This window comes from Pipistrellus kuhlii, unplaced genomic scaffold, assembly GCF_014108245.1.
Source record: "Pipistrellus kuhlii isolate mPipKuh1 unplaced genomic scaffold, mPipKuh1.p scaffold_m20_p_9, whole genome shotgun sequence".
In the NCBI taxonomy this organism is placed as follows: Eukaryota; Metazoa; Chordata; class Mammalia; order Chiroptera; family Vespertilionidae; genus Pipistrellus; species Pipistrellus kuhlii.
The window spans coordinates 11,628,592-11,654,397 of record NW_023425595.1 but is presented as its reverse complement, the minus strand read 5'-3'; the positions used below and the strand labels follow the sequence as shown (position 1 = coordinate 11,654,397).

At 43.7% G+C, this 25,806-nt stretch overlaps 1 protein-coding gene across 8 annotated transcripts; it reads right to left on the bottom strand.

Moving 5' to 3' along the window:
- Positions 1-1,100: 1,100 nt before the first annotated feature.
- ZDHHC5 (zinc finger DHHC-type palmitoyltransferase 5) lies at positions 1,101-24,857 on the bottom strand. 8 transcript variants are annotated; one of them, XM_045577577.1, is made up of 14 exons: positions 24,572-24,712; positions 20,312-21,493; positions 18,077-18,107; positions 14,882-14,895; positions 12,527-12,648; positions 8,422-8,579; positions 7,114-7,286; positions 6,859-6,961; positions 6,130-6,221; positions 5,566-5,698; positions 4,747-4,870; positions 4,218-4,330; positions 2,905-3,764; positions 1,101-2,400 (listed from the first exon to the last, which is right to left on the bottom strand). In XM_045577577.1, exons 2-14 carry the CDS (start codon positions 20,413-20,415, stop codon positions 2,235-2,237), a joined length of 2,193 nt encoding a protein of 730 aa, XP_045433533.1. In that variant the 5' UTR covers positions 20,416-21,493; positions 24,572-24,712; the 3' UTR covers positions 1,101-2,234. The 8 variants fall into 8 exon arrangements, with proteins under 8 accessions (XP_045433533.1, XP_036282515.1, XP_036282516.1 ...); XM_036426622.2 differs by lacking the exon at positions 24,572-24,712 and adding an exon at positions 24,351-24,499; XM_036426623.2 differs by lacking the exon at positions 24,572-24,712 and adding an exon at positions 24,351-24,499 and having other exon boundaries at positions 18,077-18,104.
- Between the last annotated feature and the right edge of the window lie 949 nt (positions 24,858-25,806).

Here is a 25,806-nt window from a genome sequence, read left to right as displayed (position 1 = left end):
TGCCTTTCCACAGAAGACAAATAAAATAACACCTTGCCCATAATGTTGACAACCAGACACCTGTAAGATCTTCATACTACATCTGAAGAGCTGATCCAGTTAGTTCTCCTGTATTCTAGGTCAATTTTGTGTTGAAACAGAGTAGCCAAACAAGCACCTCCAATCACCACTGTACTTCAACAGGTTGATTCTTGGTCAAGCCCATGATTTTTTTGAAGTGAATATATGGCAAGCAAAGGTAAATGCTTCTCTTATCTTTATACTAGTAGTAAGAACTTTGGAACTGCCTCATTCCTTAGTTAAGATAAAGTATTTGGCTGATGAGGAAACATTTCTAAGCTTCTAAGACAGCAACAAAAAGGCAGCCTACACTAACAAAATGTAAAATTAAATCCCTTTGGTCTTTGTAGGCCAAATAACTAAAATAAATCTGAGAAAACCCAGCTTAATGTAATCAGACTTGAAGTTAAATTGGCAGAACAGTTAAAATCTGTTGCTATGAGCCAAGGCTGTCCCAAGATCATAAAGGAAAAACCTCTCACTCATTTATCTCCAGTTTTAAAGTAGGATTTCAAAGGAAGAGTTCATATACTTATCAGCAGTGAAAATAAAGGGTTCTAGCCAGTTTTCTGAGATTAAGTGTCCAAGGGTGCCTATTAAAATTAGGGCCTTTTGCTTTTGCAAATAAGAGACAAAAATAGGAGGTATCAAATTGAACTGCCACCCATCTGTACAATTGGCTATTAAGAGAGCTTTCATACTTTGATCATTCAGTCTTCCCATTGGCTACATCCAAAATGAACTTTACTTTTCAGAGAGACAAATTCTATATTGAGGAACAAGTGTGGCACAAGTCAAGAGTTCTCCAAATTTCAAAATAACAGACTTTAGTAGTTGCAAATGATTTTTCCCCCCAGGAATTTTTTGGGTTAAATCACTGGGGAGGAAAAAATATCAGGACCTGTTGTCTTAAGTATTATTTTCACTATAGTCCTGTCTAAAGAAGGGCCAGGACCAGAGAAACTTATGAGGCTTTATGACTCCCCACCAGAGATCATTCACCCTGCCTTAACCAGACAAAATAACACAAGTCAGGGGGGAGCTGGTTAGATCAGGATTTCTTTTTATTCCTTGGTTTTAAAATGGCTAATCAGAATAAAAAATAAAAGGGCCTCTATCTAGAGGCTGGGGTCTCCCTGTTTAGAGGTTAGAACCCAGGTATCTCCTTTACCCAGCACCATACTGAGGTGGGCTGAGGGGTACCTCTCGAGGGATAATCGGAGGGGCCGAGGCTCCTCTCTATCCCCAGTTTTTGGCATGTGATGAAAAATATTGCTTTTTAGATTCTTCTCTCCTGGCCTTGGATATAAAAATGTTAACTGTGTGAAATGAGGGAAGGTTTTGAGGGGCTAGTTGAAAAAGCCCACCCTAATCCTTCCATCCCAAAAAGGGGATTATCCAGTTGTTTCTGGAGTTTGGCCAAGTTCTTTTCCTGATCTCCCCTCCACCAAAGAAAATCACGGGGCTACAACCCCTTTCCTGGGGAAACTAAGTGCCAATGAGCCCTAAAATCTTCACTCTCTCCTCTGACCAAGACTTCAGACTCGCCTCTCTCCAGTTCCTTTCCTGATCACTAAGCACCAACAGGGGGTGCTATTTTCTTAATTGGTGATGGACAAAAGAGAGAACCCTGGGGCAAAGGAAGACTTCTATCCACACCTTCTCGTGTCCTGCTGGTCCCAGGAATGGGAAGAGTAAGATCCCCCTCCTTAAACATATCCCTCCCTCATTTTCCCATCCCAGGATAGATATATAATTTCTTTGATATTTATAATATATATATGTATAATATATATATGTACACACACACACCTGGTAACGCAGAAGAGGAAAAAAATAGAATCCGTAACAATAATAAAAAAAATTATTTCTGGTTTAAAAATGATCTGGTTCTCTCCAGGGCGAGCAATTGCACAAATGTCCACTGAGTCTGGTCCAGGGGCTAAGGTAGGGAAGGTCTTAATAGGTAAAGGGGGTTGCTACCCCAGTCTCAGGGCCCCAACTCTCCGACTCCCCAACCCCATTGCATTTTATAAAACGCTCCTCATCCTCTTGGAATCGGTGATTTAAAAAAATGTCCATGCAGGGGAGAGCCCCTTGAGGAAAGGAAGGTGGCCACCTGGGGGCCCTTTGGTGCAGGCGCAGAGGTGTGGGGGAGGGGAGGTGCCGAAGGCTCACACCGAAATCTCGTAGGTGGTACCACCTACTCCTGACACCTTCTTGACTCCTCCCCTTGTGGGGCTACTGAGAGGTGGCTGGCCTGGGCCAGGGGAAGCTGAGCCTATACTCTTGGGCTGCCCATTGGACTTGCTGTAGGCGGTCTTGAGCTGTACTTCATCTCTGGGAAGAAAAGAAGAGAGGTATCAGGAACTGGGACACAAAACACAGAAAAGGGAGACAGTTTTAAAAGTTCAGGAGGAAAAAAAAAATGATGTACTTTTCTCTATACATATTTTTTTTAGTATGATGAATAACTTTTAATTAAATGATTTGTACTTAGGAAATATATACTTTACACCTAAACATTCCCTTTTGTTTTATTGCATCGCTTGAAACAAGCCTGACTCCCTATCTCCTATTTATTCTCTCCAATAGCACCTATCTTGTATATTTACACTCAAATAAATTTTTAGGACAGGATTAAGAAAAAGTATTAAACTTCAGTCTCTTGACAGGAATGGCCCATGAAGGCAGCTGGAGTGAGAATGAAAATGAAGAGCTATCCACAAGCAGGACAACCCTGGGTCCATTTGCACTAGAACATACAAGGGCAGTCCTGATACCTTCTGCAGGGCAGGATGCTAATTATAAGTGCGCTGAAGGCCAGGATGAACTAATACTTACTTGGGTGTCAGTAACGGCTGCAAGGCCACTTCTTCAGTCTCAGAGACACCAGGTGGAGCTTTTTGGCTGCTATACGACATGGATCGGCCCAGGTATGGAGCAGTTGGGCCTGATTCAGGGGACCCTAGTCCCCGGCCCCTTAGTCCATCTGGCTTGCCAAATCGGGGCACAGCTGGGCGTCCCAATGGAGTCTTGCCCAAGGGTGACCTCTTCGAATCATCTGAGGAGGAACTAGTACGAGGGGCATGGCCTGAGCCTGGTGTCGACTGAATGCCTGAGTCCCCCAAGCCTGGTTCTTCCTCTCGACCTGGGAGTGGGGGTGACTGGCGTAGCAGCTTCTCTCGTTCCTGGAGGGAGGCCACAATATGGCGCGACAGATTGTCGTACCGGACTGGTGAGGGCTCTCGGTGTGCTGGGCCAGTTGGCACCAAATGTGGGTGCCTCTCAGCTTCCCGCTGCTGAGCCAGTCGGGCTGACAGGAAGGGAGAGGTGTAGCCTAACGGTGTGTCTGGCTCCGGCCCTGCCTGCACTGACTCGAAATCAGGGCTGTCGGAAGGAGTGAGCAGGCTGTCATAAGATAAGCTTCCATTGCGTGTCTGGTTGACCAGGCTCTTATAGGAGGTGGAGGTTGTGCCTTCTGAACGGATGGATTGCAACTGGCCCAGCTCAAAGCCTGTGCCCTGGGCTGACTTGAGGCTGGAGGAGCGTGAACCACTGGACAATGGATCGAAGTGAAAGCTTTTGCCAAAAGTGGGAGAGCGGAAGCTCTCTGGCTCCAGGCTGGGTTCTGACCGGTAGCTGGGATGGCGGCTGCTCTCTGCAATTGAGGTTGGCTCCTTCAAGCTGTCACCACGACTTAACTGGGGGAGAAAATAAAGCAGGCTCTTAGTGCAGCTCCTCATGTGACAGATGCCAGGTCCCAAAGCCCAAGATGTCCCTCAAAAATGGCCTGTTACTTGCCAGCAATGTTTAGAACATTTGTATGCATTATCTTGTTTAATCCCTAAAGCAAATTTATGAGTTAGTACAAATACCACCACATTTTAAGATGCAAAAAGTGAAACTTAGGTTAAGTAACTTGCTCATGATGGGTTTTGAATTTAGGTATGACAATCAGTATTTTTATCTATTTTACTTCCTTGCCCCCCTTTAATGAAGTAAAATAAAGGAGATTCAATCCCCCTAACACCAACAATTAGTAAAACGCCTTTGATTTTCTTTTCTTCCCTCTGCCTCTCCTTTCCCTTCACCCAATCTTTTTCCTAGAACAAGTGGCATATTTACAACCCTACTGCTTAGGGAGAACCCAGTACCTTGGCGCTGGAAGAGTGAGGCATGGCGGCTGATGTGCTGCTGCTACTGTAGCCTGGCCGATACTTGTACATGGTAGGTGTGGGAGGGCTGTCCTTGCTCAACAGGCTGCTGTCTGTAGGGGGAAAAGGCCCAGGAGAAGCACTTTACAACCTATTCTCTAAACCTGGCTAGAGTTCATTAAGATACAGGAGAGAATAAGGTAGGAATAGTTTAATATTTACTCAGCCAAGGGAACACAATTTTGTTGAAATCAAGACTAAAGACTCCTATTAACCCAGATCTCAGAGTGAATATACCAAACAGGACTAGGATGCTCTCTGTCTAAAGCTGACAGTTCCCCCACAAACATCTAATTTCTAATTCACTGCCATTAGCTAAGTGGTACCCCCTTTCTCCCAGTTGTTCAAAGTAGTGGCTCAAGTGCCAACTATTAGGTGTTCTCAGCTACAAGAAAAGCATTATCTCCTAGTCCTTGCCTGTATGTGCTCTACAATTCAGTCACCTTCTCTCTCCTACTGCTGCCCTTACCCTCATTAGCAGCCAGGTTGAGGTGTGTTCGTAGCCCTGTATAACGGCTCAGGTCTGGTTTAGGAGGAGGTGGAGGTTCAGCATCAGCGGACTGGCTCTCTGTAATCTCCAAGCTTCCTTTAGACTGGATAAAGAAGGGAAAATCAGATTTGGAGAACTGGGCATTAGGCAACTCAAAAATATTAAACTGGTAACACAAGAGTTGTTGGAGAGTCAATTATATATTTCTGGACTGGAAGACAAGGGACAAGAGTCAGTTTGAGAATGGTACTGGGTTAAAAAAAGTTTTCAGCAAGGGTTTCATCCTGCCATTTATTTGTGGGTTGGTTTTTGTTTTTTTGTTAATCCTCATTTGATGTTATTTTTCCATTGATTGTTAAAGAGAGTAGAAGGGCTAGAGAGAGAAACATCACTGTGAGCAAGATACATCAATCGGTTGCCTCTCCCATGTGGGATCGAACCTGCAACCCACAGGTATGACCTTGACCAGGCATTGAACTCATGACCATTTGAGCGCAGGCTGGCACTCTGAGCTCACTGGCCAGGGCTTTGCTCATTTTAATCATAACTATTACTTGAGTTCCAACCACCTGCAAGCTGCTATGTTAAGTCCTATGAAGACATAGAAATGAATGGACTCAATTTATGTCAGTAAATCACAATCTAAAAGAGAAAAGATACGTATTTTATTTTAAGTAATTTTAACTCAAGACAGAAAGTGATAAATACCATGAGAGATGTAAACTATAAGTATGTTTCCATTTCTTTTCCAGAGTGAGAGCTTCCAAGTACCTAGTTTTGCTCCCCGAAATTCCTCACCTTAGTTCTCCTCAGTTCTCCCTGGATGCCATTGTCCATAATCTTCACAGTTATCTGCCCATCTGACACTTCTGGTCGAAGGAAGGGAGGTCTGATTACAATGGTCTTCTCTTTCTTTGGTCTCCCCAAATACCTGAGTGTTAAGAGTAAAAAGGCTTTCAATCATTCATTCATTTAAATGTATCTACTGATTGCCTACCTTGTGTAAAGCATTTATACATAATAAACAGTCCAACCAGGCCAGTGAAAAGATCAGCATTGAACAGATTTCTTTGATTCCACAACTGCAATAAGACTAGGCCTTTGAGCAGATAGCTAGCTCAGGACACTCTGGAGTAAATCTCAACTCTCAGAGGAAAGTAACCTGATACCTGGCGAGTATCAACTGAACTCATAGTGTCCACTAAAGGATGGCATGTCTTTCCCATGCAGTTACTTCCCATTCTAAGGGAACTCTTCCTAATGGCAGTCTCTCAGCAGACCTGGCACCAGAAGCAGCCCAAAGGAGACAAAAGTTATCATGAAGGGTGAACAGCAAACCAAAGGGATAGATAAGAGATGTACCTGGGTGCTGGGGAACTGCAGAGTACACGGCTGACATTGTTACAGCAGCCATTGGTGAAGGGGTTCACACCTCCCCGGAATTTACCTGTTACCTGGAGGGAGGGAAAAAGGGCCAGAGCAGTCAGACAATGGATCCCTGACTTCCCAAGACCAAAACACAAACCAATGACAAATTATGGTATATCCACTATCTGGGAGATACAAAAAAAAAAAAGGAAATGAGTAAAACACAATCCTGCCATCAACCAACTTCTACCTGTGATAGCTAAGAATGGCAACTCTAGAGTCAGTGTCCTCAGTTCAAATCCTAGGTCTTCCTCACCATAGCTATCTCACCCTCAACACCAGTTTCCTCATGTAAAATGGGGATAAATACCTCTCTGAATATTGAAAACTACAATAATATACAAAACAGCAATGCACAAAAATAACTGGCTTTAAGCAGCACTATAAGCTTCTTGAGGGCTGGTGCAGGTCTTTTATTAAGCTTCTCTAAACTTAGAGCCCAAATTGTCTAATAGAAGTGGGCATTCTGAAAATGTTAACTAGAGATGGCTTCTATGCTCATGCTTGCATGAGGAAAATGGACACTGCCTCATAAACATATTTAGGTTGCGGAGAAAAAAATATATTTAGGTATCCATGTGTGGAAGCACAGGCTAAACACTAATCTCAGGACTAAAAGACAAGCCCTACTCTGTAGAGGTATCCCATCACTTCTTCCTGTACCTGTTCATTGGTTGTGCGTCCCCTAGCCACCAGCACCACATGAAATCCTGTGAGGCCAGCTACAGGGATGAAGAATAAGCCAGCCACACACATCACTGCCATCCTGAAGCCAAACAGTCAAGGAGAGCAGAACAACATGATCTCGTCTTCTCTGACCCATACTGTAGCCATCTTCCCTTGAGCCTCACTACCACAGGATTTAACATTCCTCACTCTTCCCCCCTCCCTTCCCACAAGCCAAGCCTTGAAGGATACGTGACAGCTGTGTGGACCCCTGAGAGTTCCTCCACGTGGTAGAGAACATAAAGGAGGCCAAAGCCAAACACACCCATAATGTGCACTGTCAGGGAAAGGAGGAAGAGGAAGAAATAACGGTAGTTCCGGCGACCAATACAGTTGTTCACCCAGGGGCAGTGATGATCGAATTCCTAGGGGCAAAAAGAGAGAATGAGAGGCATCCTTGGACCACAGCACTAGATCACTTTTCAGTCAAGAAGACAGACAAATGGCAGAGCTTAACTGTTGTTTTATCTATAATCATGTTAATTATTTCGTTGCACAATTAAAACAGGAAACAGGATTGAGCAGTTTATCTTGCTCTACCAGTCTCTAAGGAAGGCTTTCCAAAAATTGATGATCAAAGACCAAAGTTGCCTCTCAAAAGTTTATCCTATGTGACCAAGGAACTCTGAAATGGAAGAATGTCAGAGGCTTTGCAAAAACATCAGGATTCTTAAGAGGCTTGGAAGGAAAATATGACAGGCAAATGCTTACAGCTAAGTAAAAACTGATTTGCGGGGGGAGGGGGAGTCAAAAGAGCCCTGGCCAGTGTGACTCAGTTGGTAGTGTACAATCCTGGGCATGCAAAGGTTGCCAGTTCAATTCCCAGTCAGGGCACATGCCCAGGTTGTGGGCTCCATCCCTGGGAAGGGGCATGCAGGAGGCAGCTGACCTGTGTTCCACTCTCACATGGATGATTCTGTCTCTCCCTCTCCTTTCCTCTCTCCAAACCCCCACAAAACACAAAACCTTAAGAAAAATATAACTAGCCAAAACCGGTTTGGCTCAGTGGATAGAGTGTCAGCCTGCGGACTGAAAGGTCCTGGGTTCGATTCCGGTCAAGGGCATGTACCTTGGTTGTGGGCACATCCCCAGTAGCGGGTGTGCAAGAGGCAGCTGGTCGATGATTCTCTCTCATCGATGTTTCTAACTCTGTCCCTCTCCCTCTCTGTAAAAAAAAAATCAATAAAATATATATATATTTTTTAAAATGAATGCAACAGTATGCTGTTGTAGATGCAAGAGATAACACAAAGTCAGGACAGGTAACCAGAAAGATGAGCCAAGGGAAGGAAGGCTAGAGCCATGAATCCTGGTGCTGGGAAAGCCTATGGCACTTGGGATCCCTCCTGTAACAGAATATTTGCACTCTACCTCTCATGTACACACTGCCCACATAGTTAGCCAGGACTATATTTCATGCACAGGATTCGATCCTTACTCTGAGTCAGAAGAAGACCACTTGGGTTAAGCATCAAGTGATACCCCACTCAGGGTTCTCACCTCCACACAATTGTCACAGACACTGCAGTGGGAACATCGAGGAGGACGGTAGAATCGGCAGGTGGCACACCATTTCATGCGCACTTGGATGCCCTTGATTTCCACTGTTTTATAAAGGGGAGCTCGGAAGTCATCTTCCTTGTCTTCATCCTCCTCAGCTGCAGAGAGGAAAGTCAATGAAAAAACAACTGTGTCAGAACTGTACCAAGCACTAGGGATGCAGTGATATTTAAAATATGGCCTCTGCCTTCAAGGAATTAAGACTAATGGGGGAGAGACTAGGAACTAGGAACTAATACTGTGAGACTAATACAACATTATTGGAACACAGTTGAAGAAGCAATTTTTTCTGCACTGGGAAATGAGGTTCAAGAGAATATGACTCACCCGGCTGGCATGGCTCAGAACCAGAAGGTCGTGGTTCAATTACAGGTCAGGGCACATGCCCAGGTTTGGGGCTCATTCCTCAGTGTGGGGTGTGCCAAAGGCAGCCAATCAATGATTCTCTCTCATCATGGATGTTTCTATCTCTCCCTCTCCCTTTCTCTCTGAAATCGATAATGTGTGTGTGTGTGTGTGTGTGTGTGTGTGTATTTTATTTTATTTTTTTAAAGCAAGAGAAAAAAGAATATGACTCAGGTGGCTATGATATGGGTACATTGATATTCCCAATTTACATACTACAAATAACATATAAACTAGTTATCTCTGAGCTTTGAAATTATACGTGATACTTATCTTGTTTATACTTTCTATATAATGAACATACACTATTAAAATGTTCTTATTTTAGCCAAAACAGGTTTGGCTCAATGGATAGAGCGACGGCTTGGGGACTGAAGGGACCCGGGTTCAATTCCGGTCAAGGGCATATCCTTGGTTGCGGGCATATCCCCAGTAGGGGGTGTGCAAGAGGTAGCTGATCAATGACGCTCTCTCATCGATGTTTCTAGCTCTTTATCTCCCTTCCTCTCTGTACAAAATCAATAAAATACATTTTTTTTAAAAATTTTAAAAAAAAGTTCATATTTTAAAATTTTAATGCTACTTTGAAATCTCTGATCCTTCCATAGCATCATCTATCAGAAGTGAGTTCTTTATTTTTTTAAAGTACTATATAATTATTTGATTACTCTTATAACTTAACTAGAGGCCGGTGCACAAAACTCCTATATTTGGGGAAGGGGGTCTCTTAGCCTGGATTGCAAGAGGGTGCAGGTCAGGCCAAGGGACCCCACTGGTGCATGATCGGGGCCAGGGCAGGAGGTTGGCCAGCCCGAAAGGAACCGAGGGAGGGCTCCAGGGCCTGTCTGACTCATCTTGTTCATTCCCAATTGGCCGGACCCTAGCAAGCTAACCTATTGGTTGGAGCGTCTGTCCCCTGGTGGTCAGTACACGTCATAGAGAGCAGTTGAGCAGCCTTAGCATCCATTAGCATATTACGTTTTGATTGGTTGAACAGACAACTGGACGACTAGACAGACACTTAGTATATTAGGCTTTCATTATATAGTATATGCAGGGTACCTATTCATACAAATATCTTTCCTATCTTCCCTTCTATTTTAAAGCAAGGACCTTAAAAAAAAAAAAATCACCCCTAATGATCATGTCTTCCATATAGATCAGCAACTTTTAACCTTTTTTATCTCATGGCACATATAAACTAATTACTTAAAATTCTTTGGTACACCAAAAAATATACTTTTTGCTGATATGACAAAATAAAAGGTATACATTTGATTTATTCACACCAGAAGGCTACTGTTGTGTTGGTTGTCAGTTTTTTCATTTGACAATCTAGAAAAGAAGTAAGTGCCCAACTAAATAGTCATGTTTTAAAAATTCTTGCAGCACACTGGTTGGAAATCACTGGAATATATTTAAAAAAATTTAAATATATATTTTATTGATTTTTTACAGAGAAGAAGGGAGAGAGATAGAGAGCTAGAAACATCAATGAGAGAGAAACATCGACCAGCTGCCTCTTGCACACCCCCTACCAGGGATGGGCCTCCACCAATGTGCATGCCCTTGACCGGAATCGAACCTGGGACCTTTCAGTCCACAGACTGATGCTCTACCACTGAGACAAACTGGTTTCAGTGAAATCAATGAAATAGATAAATACTTGACAAAAGAACACTAAAAGCTTATTAAAATAGCCCCACTTGTTTTTAGGAACTTAAAGTTCCTTTCATTCATCTGATATTTGAAACAGAAGTTACAAATGAAGCACAGTAACACAGCTTTTTTGAACACAATGAATTTCAGAAAAACTTCACCTCACCAAAGTTGCTATACCAATCCCAATTGTCTCACTCTTACAAGATAACTTTACATTTGAGAGAAAAAGTGTCTTCATCAGTGTCTGTCTTTCTTCTTATTCTACCAATGACAGTTTTTGGTTTTTGTTTTTCTTTAATATATTTTATTGATTTTTTACAGAGAGGAAGAGAGAGGGATAGAGTTAGAAATATCGATGAGAAACATCGATTAGCTGCATCTTGCACACCCCCTACTGGGGATGTGCCCGCAACCAAGGTACATGCCCTTGACCGGAATCGAACCTGGGACCTTTCAGTCTGCAGGCCGATGCTCTATCCACTGAGCCAAACTGGCCAGGGCACTAACTTTTCTTGCTCAATCCCTCTTCAATTACTCTTCCTTCTGGTCTACTCCTCATTAAAATGTCAGTGCTGGTTAGGTATGATCTTAGTTTTTTTCTAATCCCATTCTATTTCTCTAGACAATCTTACTCCTATTGCTTCAAATACCACATTCTAAAGACTTGAGAGAGTCTGACTACTCAACTGTGCACAGGGTAAAGCTACTTAAATGACTCATAAATATCTCCAATTCAACATTCTGAGATGCTATCTTCCCTCCAAACTTGTTCAACATTCCTATAGCATCTTGGTTTACAAAAATTAGCATCAAACTTATCTCCCAAGTTAGGTACCTAGGAACAATTCCTTTACCCTCTCACTTTTCCCCAGTAAGCCACTGGTTTTGAGAAGTTCTGTGGAGTCTTCTTCTAAAAAATCTGTAAATCCCTATCCAGGCTATTGGGATAATGCAAAACAGGTTTTTCATCTGGTTTGCATTATCCCAATAGCCTCCCAAATGGTATCTGTACGTTCTTACAAAAATTATATTTGTAAAATGAAATCTGGTCCTGTGCTTCTTCCAATTAAAGGAAGAAAATCTATTTAATATAACATATAAAGTCTACCACTATTTGGTTCTGGGTCTCTCTTTTGCCCTTTCTGGCCATACCATGCTCTACCTTCCACCCCACTGAGTTCAGCATTTCATGGCAACAAGTTTCTGCCTAGAAGGTCCTTCCTTTCCATCTACATGGTAAAGTCTTTCCTACCTATCATTGGCAGCATTTCCCAGTTTATCTGGGCACATATTAGTGCACACTTTTTCTATGGTCTCACAGAATCTTGAGACCTCCATTACAGTTGGCATCACTCTGTTATAACTGCCTAATTCATCTTGGATAGTACTGTGCCTAGCAATACCGCCCAACCGGTATGTTCACATATATTTCTGCTAAACAGATAACTGAAAAACAAAGAGCTGATTCAAAGTGAATCACATGGCTAGAAGTTATGACATATAGTAGTACTAAAGGCCCTGACCTGCTTTTCATTGTTAGACTATAAAAGTATCCCAAAACCTTATCACTCATGTCCAAAAATCATTACCGTATTTTTCGGACCATAAGACGCACTTTTTCCCCCCCTAGAAGTGGGGGGGAAAAAGTCCCTGCGTCTTATGGTCCAAATATAGCCTACACATATACTTTTTAAAAAAAGTTTTTTTACTTGCCCGGCTCTGTGTGGTCTCTGTGTGCTTGCCCGGCTCTAAAATGGTTCTAAATGCTGCTGTTTACTAGTTTACAGGGTTGATTACATGTGTTTATGACTGTGATGTTGGGTTTTAATGCACATAAAATATTTTAGGACACTATTTGTTTCAGAATCTTTTTTTCTTCATTTCCCTTCTCTAAAAACTGGTGCGTCTTATGGTCCGGAGCGTCTTATGGTCCGAAAAATACGGTATTTTTTAAAGGTAATAAGGAGCTTCCTCTTACCTCGAGGGAAAATCCCTGGGTCCATGAAGGTGGCCATGCTGAAGTTAGCCAGCACGAAGAGAAAAACAATCGCATTGTAGATGGGCACTGCAGGTGACACATAGAGGCTTAGTCCTGGACAGCTGCACGAAGAGAAAAACAATCGCATTGTAGTTGGGCACTGCAGGTGACACATAGAGGCTTAGTCCTGGACAGCAGAAAGAAAATGAGGGGCTGCTTCTAACACTTTGGACACCAACCATATAAAGATTCAGCCCCCATACTTATATTTACATCTTGTGTAGTTCACCTTTGCTGTCTCAAATTATTGTATTCTTCCAGTTTCCCAAAGAAATGCTCGTTTTAGATCAATGTACAAGACACTCTTTCCTTCCATGCCCTAGCCAGTTTGGCTCAGTAGATAGAACATTGGCCTGCAGACTGAAGGGTTCTGGGTTCAATTCAGGCCAAAGGCACATGCCCAGGTTGTGGGCTCGATCCCCGGTAGGGGGCGTGCAGGAGGCAGCCACTCAATGATTCTCATGATTGATGTTTCTATCTCTCTCTCCCTCTCCCTTCCTCTCTGAAATCAATAAAGAAAATAAAAAAATTTAAAAATAAAAAGACACTCTTTCCTACCATAACCCCTTGCACTAAAGGTCTGTGTTCCTTAGATTCTTTCTTCCCTGGTGGATCTTTAAAAGGTTTTAGAATTTGCTCTTATCTCCTTTTTAAAAGGGCACAAGAGTTAGGGACTGATATTGTACCAACTACACTGATACCAACTACACTTCCTTCTCTGTAGCAGCCTTGAGGCTTCTGAATCCCAGCCATGCCCCAGTGACCTGTACATCGGCCCAAAGCATGAGATACCACCTGCCTCTCTGGCTTCCACTCCCTCTGGCTTTGTACCGCTCTCAACTGTCTGACATTTCTTCACTGTGTCAGATATTGCTGAGAGTTTTATTCAACTAGAAACTAGTTCTCAAGGTGAAAAAAGGGAAAAAATAATAATACCCAGATATGAATGGCACAAAACTAGACTTCTTGAGGTCTATAAATGAAGCAGAAGAGTGGGGAACAAAGAAAAGATTCCAGGCCTGGCTGAGTAGCTTAGCTGGAGCGTTGTCCCATGCACCGAAAGGTTATGGGTTCGATTCTAGGACAGGGCACATACCTAGGTTTTGAGTTCAATCCCCGGTCAAGGTGTGTACAAAAGGCAACCAAAGGATGTTTCTCCCTCTCCTGCTTTCTCTCCCTCTAAAATCAATAACGCTTTAAAAAAAAATAAAAGAGAAGATACCAGACCAAGCCACCCTAAATCCTGTAGGTAAAAGAAGCTGGTTAAATATATCCAGTATTTCACAGGGTCCAAATCAAGAAATATGCCTGATAACTTTTCTTGGATTACAAAAAACAAAAACAAAAAAGCGTTTACACTCAGTTTCTGTTGGGATGTGAGTATAGTAGGAATGCTGCAGGTGCTCTTCCTTTCTCTGATGATAATCTGGGAACTGGAAGTTTCAGAATACAGATGTGCTGCTTGCTCTGTTAGTAATATCAAAGACCCTCGCTCCTGTCTCAGCTCAGGAAACACTTCCCATTACAAGACAGTGGCTAAATACCCTAATCTGCTTTGTGGCTGAGAACTTAATCTCCAGAATTAGGACAGCACTGTCTTTGTCCCCTTTATCTAGACCACTCAGAAGGAAAAGAAGAGCTCATTGAAGGAAGCAAGGGCCAAGAGAACATGACAGCATGAGTCTGGAGAATTCATCCACAGCAGTCCTGGATTCTGTTGTGATGTGTCTCTACCAAAACAAAAAGCAGGGCCCTGAGCAGTGATTCATAGGAACCGAACTCCATAATGAGATATAAATAAACTAATGATAAGAGACAAAGGTGATTGTCACAAAGCATCTAAAAGTCTTGACCACCACCAACTATTTATTCAAATTCCATTAAAAATTTTTAAGTAAATATTATGTACAAAATTTTTTAGGTAGTAAATATCAATTAACTCTTAGCTTCTGATGGATCAAAACTGGAAGATAATGAAGTTAGAATAAAGGCACTGATTTCAAGGAAAAAACATCTCCCATCACAGTTCTGGGTTTATTATCTGTCTCCTATAAAAGCGTCTTCCTCTGGGGTTTCTTTGGTTCAGAAAAGATATCTCCCTACTTTGGCAGGTTTTGGGGTGAACTATAAGCAAGAAGGAAGAGTCCTTACACAGCCCCACCTATAGCCTGAGTTCCTAGCTCCTAGGAAGGGAGGGAGAGAAACTGAAAACCAGTCATCCAGGTCTGAGCCCCTCCCTAGTACTTAGCTGTCACTTTAATTTCCGCCTGGGGAAGAGGAGAAAGGGTGACTCATTTGACTCCTACAGCCTGGGAAGATAATTAGAAGGGAAAAAGAAATTAAATCCTTAGAACACTGAGGTACCATGATTTAAGTCTCATTCCTAGAATTGGCCATTATGGCTACTGTGGCGGCCTGTTGAGCTTCTGGAAAAAAAAAAATTAGGGTATTACTGTTCTTGAGGGAAACCAAGGTAAATGACAATGAGACAGCAGCTACTTCACAGGCCCAAATGTCAGCCTTTCTGAACCCATTCTTTCTTCAGTTTCTGCATTTCTCAACAAAGAAAATCACACAATTTCTTCTGTATCTGGTCAAACTCTGGGATAATAAACTTTACCCCTACAACCTTCCTGATATCAACCTATCCCCAAGTGTGAAAACCTAGAATCAAGTTCTAGGATCTGTTGCCAAAATAAAGCCTGCCCCAGAGCTGGCAGTTTCTAGAAATGATACAAATAAGCGCATAGGCAGTATTTGCTCCTAGATGCAAATCAGGGACCTACTGCTTCTAACCTAAACACTCTAGCCCAGAGAGCACCCTGCCAAGGAGAGGCATGTGTGAGCAGTGCCTGGTCCTGTCATATGCCATTCTGTTTAGCTAAGGGAGAGGCCTGTTGCTATAGTATTCTGTCAGATCCTACGTGACCACTCCAAGGAGTCTGTCTGAAGCTGTTGCCTTTGATGGAAGGAGATGAGGGCTGAGCTGAGAAGAGTTGTTGGGGCTTGTTCTCAGCCTATAGCAATAATCATAGTGCTCCAAAGCACAGGGAGTGGCCGCAGCCCAGAAGGCTGGCTGGCTGACTGACTCACTGATGAAACTCCCAGTCCTTTACCAACCCAGAAAGAACAGGTTCTTCTGCCTACCCATTCAGCCCTCCAGTTTTCGAGCCAAATAAAATGAGGAGAGTAGGTTTCAATACCTACACTCTTGAAAAATCTGTTGCGTAGCCATCTCTCACACTTCCTACTATAAATGGTTCAATTCCTAGTACAAAAAAAAAAAAAGTAGGAGTCAAGAAGCTTTAATCTTAATTCTCTCTCAATCAATATTTTGCTAGGTAACCTAAGGTAATCCACAGAAAACTCTCCAAGTTAATTACTTCAACTACATAATACAAATATGAGAATGAGAAAGTTTGAAAGAATTCTTTTTAAACCAGATGGCTTAATACTGGGCATTCACTGGCTAAAAGCTATACATACACACATACACACACACCACACACACCCATTACTATTACAACCACCATCAATTATCATTCCAGCTCCACCTTCATCCTTCATTCCACTTCCCCATTCTGAGGTACTGGACATTCAAGAACACTTGAAACATAAGCACTGCCCTCCTAAAGAACAGGTCTATGCATTCCATCCATGCCTAGCACATAGTTTGAATATATGAGTAGTGTTTCTTGTTAATAAGGAAAGGTTGAAATGAATACCCCACTTCCTGCCCTTGGGAATCAAGATTCCACAGGAAAACAATTTCTTCTCTTATAAATACTTCATTTATGGTGTGTTTGTTACTCAGACTTTCAAGCAGCTTAGTGCAAGACATAGGACCGGGACACTTACTCCTGGATGAGGAAAAGAACGTGGGAAGGAGAAGGAACAACCACTGCTCAATTAATGCCCTAAATCACGAGACTGCTCCCACTCAAATCAGGTGCTAACACCTCCACCATCGGGGGGGGGAAAAGCCAGAGAGAGAGTCACTCCAGTTGCCCAACTCTCTGGGGTAAAAGGGTTGGGAGGGGCCAGAGGTAGAAACTGAAAGGAAGAAAGCTCTCTATGGATGGGACACTGGAAAGACCACAGATTTCTGCACAATCCAGACTTTATCTTCCTGAAGAGCACCATCTGCAGCAGAGATGTGCCCCATGCCCACCCTACGGACCTTAAAAGTAAACAAAATGAGACACTGGTTGCCTTTGCTCACAGTTCAAGGAGGCTTTAGAGCACATGTGTCAAACACAAGGCCCGCGGGCCAAATCCGTCCCGCCAGGCCTTGCAATGTGGCCCGCACCGCGCTGTCATCACTGCACTCCGCTGCGTTTCCATCACAATGACAGTTTATGACTGTTCAGTAAACCATTTGGCCCGCGATTTAGGCTGGATTTTAGATTTTGGCCCCTTCTCTGATTGAGTTCGACACCCCTACTTTAGAGGATACAATTCCGTGATTTATTTCAAAGACCACTGCTAGGAGCCCTAAAAAGGTCTCAAGGCTCCTCAGGAAGACAAAGAGTATGCAACAAGTAGCTATGCATCAGCCTTAGCTGAACCAGAAAGCTCTACCCTTATGTTTTATGTACTGGGGGTTCCAAATAAGATCTCATTTAAAAAAGGTCATGGTGTTTATAAATAGCTGCTCTAGGTCAACTTCCTCATTATACAGAGGAAGAAGCAGGTCCACAAAGTTTAACAGACTTTACCAAAATCTGTCTCCTGGCTCCCCAAAAGTGTGATTCCTTTTATTTAGCACTGCCTCCTTGCTAATCACAAAAGGAGGCTTAGCAAAGACAGATGAGAATACAGGCACATTATCTTAAATGCAGAGTCTAATACCTAATTAGAAGGGGAAGGGTTACTTTAGCAGACACTCTCCTTCCCAAGCAGTAAAAAAAAAACAGGAAAGATTTTTGACATGATCCCCAATAACTCACCTGCTTAGTTTTAGTAATGAAAATATTCAGTGAATGAGGGAGATTGGGCTTCTAGGAAGAAGACCTGAACTCTTCTATTCAAGCTTCTCTGGGAAAGTTTTTTTTTTTTTTTTTGAAAGATCATTTTTTGATGATCAAGCCCAACTGATAATTTCTGCTCATAGCTTTCCCTACTTGGCGGGTATATTACATCTAATTGGTTGAAGTTTATACGCTTCCACTAATTATGTCTGTCAGCTGAAAGGGCCTTTTTCTCCTACACCCAGTCTTCTAGGTCCCAAAGTAATTCTCACCTGGGGCTTGTACAAATGGTTGGAAAGATAGTGGTAGCAGAAGGAAGAGAATAGGAGGATGACAGAGTAGTTACAGACTTAGAGCCCAAATAGGAGCAGGTTCAAAGAGAGCCTTCCTCTTGTCTCTCTACTTGAAACCATAAATTATTTTTTAGGTTGTATACAGTTTTAAACAGAGGGTTCTCCAAGGATTTGAACCTCTAAAGGGATTGGATATGTGGGAGAACAGATTTTGAGATCAATGGCACCTTATTCCAGATGTAGCTTATAGAGGAACTGCTATGGTTAGATGGAGAGGAAGAGATGAGATTTTCAGAGGTCCAGGGTGTTTTTGTCTCCACAGATGGGTGAGGAGACTCTAGGGAGGAAAAGAGAGCCCAGAAGTTGGTCCTGAGGAAAGTTCCGGGGGAAGGGGACTCTCACTAGGACTTAAGGCAATTCCAAAGTCAATACTGTCCTCCAAAATTCTTTTTCTTCAGGCTAGGAGACCATAGAATAAGGAGGGCCCCTACTTTTCTGGCACCAGGGAATGGAAAAGTAGGTTAAATAGCTTCAACTATCAGTTGAGAAAATGTCTATGTCAGGACAACAATTTGTGGCAAAACTGGTATAACCAGCCAAGCACTTCAATGTTTCCAGATTAGCAAATTAAGAGCAAGGATTCTGCTCAAGAACAAATGGGTTGAAAGAGAGAAAACACTTAGTCCCCTTAATTTCCAACTTCCCCCAAAGCTTTGCCCCTTCAAGGAAGATAGAACCTCCCCAATTAAGCAGGTCTGAGGGTGTCAAAGTGGTCTTGTATATATCCCTCCTGACACAGCGCCACAAAGGCTAAGATCCCATATAATTGTCCCATGGTTAAAATGTTGATTCTATCTACCCATAAGAGCAGAAACCACAATAAGGATGACACTAAAATTCCCTGCTCCTTTTTGGCAGTCAACGCATGAAGAAAAGCAGAACACTGAACATGTTGAGACAAAGATTATAAAGAACAGAGAAGAGCGGGGCTGCTCTAGATCTCTAAAGGATTTCACAGGTAAGTTCAGGTTGGAGAGCTAGGGGCAAGGAAACTATGACTTCTACTCATCAGAGAAAGAGGTGAGAAATAGGATGGTGCTTGTACCTTAGGCAATAGAGCTTTCCCTTATCAAAAAACTAAGAGCCCTAGCCAGTTTGGCTCAGTGGACAGAGTATTGGCCTGTGGACTGAAGAGTCCCGGGTTCGATTCCAGTCAAGGGCATGTACCTAGGTTGCTGGCTCTATTCCTGGCCAAGTCAGGGCACATGCAGGAGGCAATCAATAGATGTTTCTCTCCCTCTGTGTCTCCCCCGCCCTTCTACTCTCTCTAAAAATCAACAGAAAGATATCCTCAGATGAGGATTATCAAAAAGACAACTAAATAGAAAAAAAACCACTATTATTTTGCTGGCCCATATTTTTAAAAATTCCTTCTGGCAATTTGGGAGGTTTCCCTCCCTCCTTTCTCAGATTTAATTCCTATTCACTACTTCTTCCCATAATAGTAATTGCCAACAATTCCTGCTTCCTTCATCCTTCAATAAATCCAAACTGCTTTATACCTCACCACTTCATTTTCCTCTTCCCAGCAACCTCCCATTGCTCTAAAAAAGCACCTCACAATTAGGTTTAAGCCTGAACTACAGCAAAGTGAACTCCCCAGAAATATCCACATGCTCAGATTGTTCCAAGAGCTACAACTAAAACACCAATGTCTCAACAGTTTAAGGCTCAGAAGACTGGTCCATCTTAATTATAAACAGGTAACAGCAAAGGTGTTTCTCATGTGGTTGACAGTTAAAATACGGGGGGAAAGGGGAAAAATCAATCAGTCTCCTCCAATAACAAGCCAACGAACAAAGTCTGAATATCCTAAGTGGAAAATCTTTTAATACCAACTGCATTTCCTAACACAACAAGGGAATGGAAGAATTGCTGCCATTCCCTTCAGCAGGAACTAATAGAAGTCTTCTAGGACTCCCCTCCTAAATAAAATTTGTGTTCACTTCCCATTGGCCTTCACTCCTTAAGTAACACTAAAAGCTAAAACTCTCAATGGTATATCTTCTAAATCAATTCTGAAATTCTCCTGTACTCTGTTCCCATAATCTTAAATTTAAGCTTCAAATAACCAGGGGAAAAGCCACTGCCAGTGGCTGATTGCTTAAGCTGCTTCAAACCTCTCTGGTGGTTTCCTCCCACTTCCTTCCTAGCTCAGGATCATCTAATGATGGAGCTGGGTAGGAAAATATGAGCATCTCTGATTCCAGAGGAAGGGAGGCAGGGGAAGGTAGAGGATTCAATGGAGTAAAACATATACCGTGTTTCTGAGATTCAGATTTACCTCTATCAGACATCCAACACCCAGTCACTTGGCTTTGAAAGCAAAACTCAAAGAGAAAAACTAGCCCATCACCTCCCATGGAGTGCCCCCCAAATACCACTGCTGGGAGAAAACTCACGTAAAGGCAAAGAAGAGGGTCGTAGCTCCCACTAAGAAGATGGCGGCTGCTGAGACCGGAACATACTTGCTGGGTTTGAATCTCTTTCCAGACTCTGCGGGCATGTTGGAGGTCTGATGGGAGATCTGCCCTGCCGCATAGCCCAGGCCCACACAACGGCAGAACAGACAAGAAAATGGGATGAGGGCAACACCGAAGATAAGAGCACAGGACACCAGGGAAAGAAAAAATTTTAAATTATCACCCTTCCCCCTCCCAAATAAAACCAAAGGTCAAAAGATCTTAAATGAAGGAGAGTATATGGGAGGGGGAAAGGTGATTCCAAATAATGAATAGCCACCTCCCCAGCACGAGGCAGAAGGGGACTAAGAAACACAACTTGTACAATTTAAAAACTGGAGACAAACAAGAGGCTGTACACATGCAAATGGTTGCAGGTAGAGAACACAGACAGTCAGGCAGATCAAGGAATAGCTCATGGATGGAGATAAGTCTTCAAAAGGAAAGAAGGGGAGAGAATCAGGGTAGGGCAGAACACTTCGGACAAGGAAAAATTCTTCGGAAGAGATACTGTAGTACCTCCACGACTACCACACTTCCACAAAATGTGAGCTTCACCCAGAGGCGTGCGCTGTGCTTCTATTTTAATCCAAGAAGGAAACTGGGATTTTCAGCTTTAAAGAGAAACTGTTTTTACTGTAGTCCTTGTCTCTTTTAGGCAGTTTTCTCAATGTCACCACTCCCACACCTTGACTTCAGGGCTTGTAGTATGGCAATGGAGGTTTAATTTTATTTCTTTTCTCTTGATGGCTAAAGCTTGGCGGCAGCTGGTACAAGATTGAGTTGTAAATCCTTTTCTTTGAAGGGGAACAGAAAACAGAGAAAGAGCAAGCTTGTCTGTCTTCAATCTCTTGTTATTCTCAAGCCCTTTTAGGGTTCCGTTTCCTAGAGAGTTCATGCAAAACTAAAGGGAAACATAAAATCCCTGAGGCCATGTTCTTCTCAATAAGCAAAATTAAGATGGAAAAAAAAAAAAAAATTCCCCTGGATACTTTTTAAAGATTACTGTGAATGAAAGCAAAGTTCCAAAGAGGTCCCTGTTTCCAGGTTAGTGTGTCTGCTCTTTTGTCTTCAATCTTGGGCTGTCTGAATGCAGAGTTCAACTGGGTTACAGTGCCTCACCTGAAAAAAAAAAAACACACAAATATCTTTATCAAAGAAATTCTTTCAGAGCATTTCTTAAGATCATCAAGGCTCAAACCCCATAAAGCTCTGTTTAAAAGTGCCTTTTGGAAGAAAGATTTTCCACTTCACTATGTGTATGATGGGCTCTTACATTTGGCACAGTAAATTCTTCACTCTTCTAAATGCTGTTCATATTAGAAAGAGAAGAACATGGCGTTACCTGGCCTAAGGTGATGAAAGAACTAGTTCTTGTACGGGGGCCATTGGACCTGACACAAAGAGTAACAAATATCAAAATCTAAAGACAAACAAAAGGTCAGCAGTGACAGGCAGTCCTAGACAAGAGATTTCTCCTTGGACAAGGAATATTTCTTGCTACGATGAAAAAGAGAAAAAAAAATAACCTCAAAACTAGGGCAGTAAGTCTCATTTCCTTTCTGTCTCTCTGTATGCTTTTTTAGTTATAACCCTGAAAAGGTAGAAGCTGAATATTTGGTCTTCTAGAGTAACACATGAAAGGACCTGAATGAGAAATGTGCTTGCACTGAAAGGTGAGATGCCCTCTTTAGGAAACTGAGTCAACCCTAGGGGCTGGTCCTTTTTTCCCAATTTAATAGTTTTTTTTATTCCTACATTGGCCTATTAGGAAGTCAACTGAGCCCCACCTTCCTCAATATGATTAAAGTAACAATTAATTCTGTTGATGGCAGTAGCAAAATTAACACTAGCATTTTGGATTTTATAGGGTGCTTTTCATCTAGTGATCTCAAAGCACTTAACTCACATTATCAGTGATAGAGTCCCTATTCCACCCTGTAAAATTGAAGGCTAGAGAATGCCTGAGGCTATTCCACTGAATCACTTGAGCAGTCAAGTCCAGAGCCCCGAGAGTTCACATGCCCCTTTGCCAACCCAAACTCTTTCTATCTCTTTCTCATCCTCTATACTACCTGCGCAGTGATCACAACTGAAATCTGCAAACCAAACATTTTACTTGTTGGAATTTAAAAATAAAAGTTTTATCACACCCAAGTGAGATAAAGGATTTCCCTTAATACCAAGGCAGAGATCAAAGTATCAGAAGATTCAAATGAAATACAAATGTGCCCTGGAATTTATCACTTCCTCTCTTACCTGTGGCATGGAAGGCAAAGGAGTCCTTTTTCAAAAAATATGCATTGTCTCTCTCTTTAAAAAAAACAGTGTTTTAGATGGCCAAACAGCAATATTAGAAGTGAACACCCAGATAGTACAAAAAACTGTTAACATCCTAAAAAATTTAAATCCTCGCTAGCTCCTAATTTTATGACTATTTAATTCTCAGTTTCCTAAAACAATCAAATCCCAACCTTCTGAATATAGGCCTAAAACTTTGTTAACAATGAAAAGCAAATTCTTGACTTGCAGGCAATACTATTAAGCTTTCCCCCTCAAAACCCTGAAGATTGGAGAAAAATAGAAAATTGTACTGCTTATATTTTATTTTGAGCAGGCTATAATTTAGACAGCATTAGTATTCCAGATTATATTTTCTAACAGGAAAAAAAGTAACTTGGGTTAATACTGCCACTATAATACAGGATCATAAAAGGCCATGCAAGTTTGGGAGTATTATACTGAGAAACAACTAAGATGATTGGGGGATACACATTACAATGGACAAGACATAACCTAAGAATTTATTGGGTATAATAAAGACATACCAAGTCTTAGCAGAAGGACGTGGGTAGTGAGGATAAGATGAGTGTGTTTCATCAGTGCCAGTAGTCTGGATCCATACTAGTATGAGATGTACAAGCATGTGTATGACACAGGCAGAGTAATTTATGGAATGGAATATGTATATATGAAATAAACTAGAGAATATGTGCTTGAAGGCTCTAATAAAGGTTTCATAAAAGGACCTCCTTAAAGGGTGAATGGATATGAACAGTACCAGTAAAACACAAGTATTGTTTGTTGAAACAAAGAGATGAAACAAACAGTACAACCTAGTAAATCTGAATACAAAGTACTCAAGGTCTCATGGAATAATCCACATGGCAAGAGAGCTGAAGAGTCAAACAGAAGTTTAACATGGGTGTTATCGTTATATACCAAGGCAGCAAGGTACACGGGTATATATATAATTCTTGTAAGCATTAGGTGGATTTTGAAGAATGGGTGATAGTGAGCATTCTGAAGAGATTTGAAACAGTACAGAGGGATACTGGGATAAAAGGGCAGAAATTCGGATAGAAGATCAGCCTAGACAAGAAAACATTAATCAGGAAGTAAAAAATCCAAGACAGAAAAAGGGTCTGCACTACAATGTAACACATATCTGATCTTATGCCTTCCATAACTTTAGGTCACTTTCTTACTTCCCATTTAAGTGTTTTCATTCAGCCAATAAAACATCTTCCGCTTCCTGTCCCACAAAGAGATAGATTCCTATTGGTAAAATATTAGCAAATACACCCGAGCCCCGCTTGTATTAAGTACAAAGTGCTAAAAGCATGAAGCACCGGCTGGTGGGAGTGAGGAAGCGCACAGACGGGAGAGAACAGGTAACTGGGTGAGGCTTGAGCCAAAATAAGTATCAGCAGAGTGGAGCGAGGGACCTGAAACGGAGGGAGGCAAAAGGGGAACAGCACCCGGTCCCCACTCAGAAGGGGAGCTGGGAGAGAGTCACTGTATGGGGCAGAGCTGACTGAGACGGAGAAGACAGAATTCACTGGGCAGGGCCCACTGGGGCTGCGGGAGACTGCAGAGCCCGGCAGCGCAGGGCCGGGGGCGGAAGGGGCGGCGGCTGGGCACCCGGCGCCAAGGGGGACCGGGGTCCCGAGGTAGAACCGAGCGGCCCGGCACTAACCCGTTCTGAGCCCGAGAGGCCGTGGATCCCCGGCCTCTGCTCGTCGTCCGTTTCCGGGGCCCATGGGTCCCGCCGCAGTTGGATGACCCGGCCCGGAGGAGCAGTGGGGCCTCCAACCACCTCCCCCTTCCAGGTTCCCCCTTCCCTAGAGGTCACTCTCCCCTCCCACCTCACTGGCCCGCACTTCCGGTTCCGCAGGGGCCGGTGTCCCTGGTACTCACCCCCCGGCACGGTTCCCGTCACCGCTGCCGTCGTTATCGCGGCCGCCTCTCGGCTGCGCCGTCCGGCCTCTGGGAGGCAGCGCGCGGCCCCCGCACGCTCCACGCCCGCCCTGCTGCGCGCGCTCCCGCTCGGTGACGCTCGTCTCCGCGCCGGCGCGCGGCCGCTGCCCTCAGTGCCGGATCTCGAGCCCTCCCAGCGCTCCCATTGGCTCCCTGTCCCGGGCGCGCGCGACGTCTCGAGCCGGGCACGTTTCTCTCATTCATGCGGCTCTAGCCGCCGCGCCCGCCCCCCAGCTCACTCTCCCATTCACCCAAGGCCCCGCCCCCGCTCCTCTCTAGGCCGTGCACGCGACCCGCGGCGACCGCAGCGACCTCGCGGTCTGATTGGCTGCAGGAGCACAGCGCCTTACGCACGCACGGCCACGAGGACGCGCGCGCAAGGCCGCCGGGTCCCGCGGACGCCTGGGAAAAGGGGGCTGGCGTACTGCGCAGGAGTCGGAAGTGAGGAAGTGGCCGGGCGAGTGTTCCCTTTTTCCTGTGTCCTCCCTTCCCTTCCTGCTGTATCCAAGAAAGAATCTTCGGAAGTAAAAGTAGTTACACGTATGTACTGGAAGAACTCAAAAGCAAGCAGCTACCTTCGGGAGTTTGCCAACCTCCCCCCTGCCCCCCACGTACGTTGGTACAGTCCAGACAGGCTTCTAGTCTAACCAATCACCTACGAAGGCCCCGCCGGCTTCCTGCTTTAGCACCTTCACTCATTGGCCAAACTTTGGACGACTAAATAGCCCTCCTCTTCCCCGCCCCCTCACCTTTTTTTTTTTTTATGGCGAAAACTTTATTTAAAACAGCCTTGAGGAAGCAGTTCTCGGTCCAGGGAGTTTCCTGGGATCAGCAGAATCCCAGGAGAAGGGAACGGTCTCGGGCTGCAGGTCCTAACTGGCGGGGGACGCCGGGACTAGAAGAGTCCGTAAGGGGGCAAAGCTCCAGCCAGACGCCGGGCATGAGAGGAAGGAGGCGCTTGGACTGCGCGCCATTGGAGGCGGCGGCAGCCCCCTGAGTGCGAGCCTGCTCTCGACTCGGTTTAATTACCCCAGTTTCTCACTGCCACCCAAGGAGCGGGCGCCGCCTCCCGAACCTCGCTGGAAGGGAGGCGTTCCCTAGAAAACCTGCGCCACCCTTTACCTTACTTAGCCTCACGTTGCTGCAAGGCCAGGTGTTCTCTCCTCGTTTAGTTC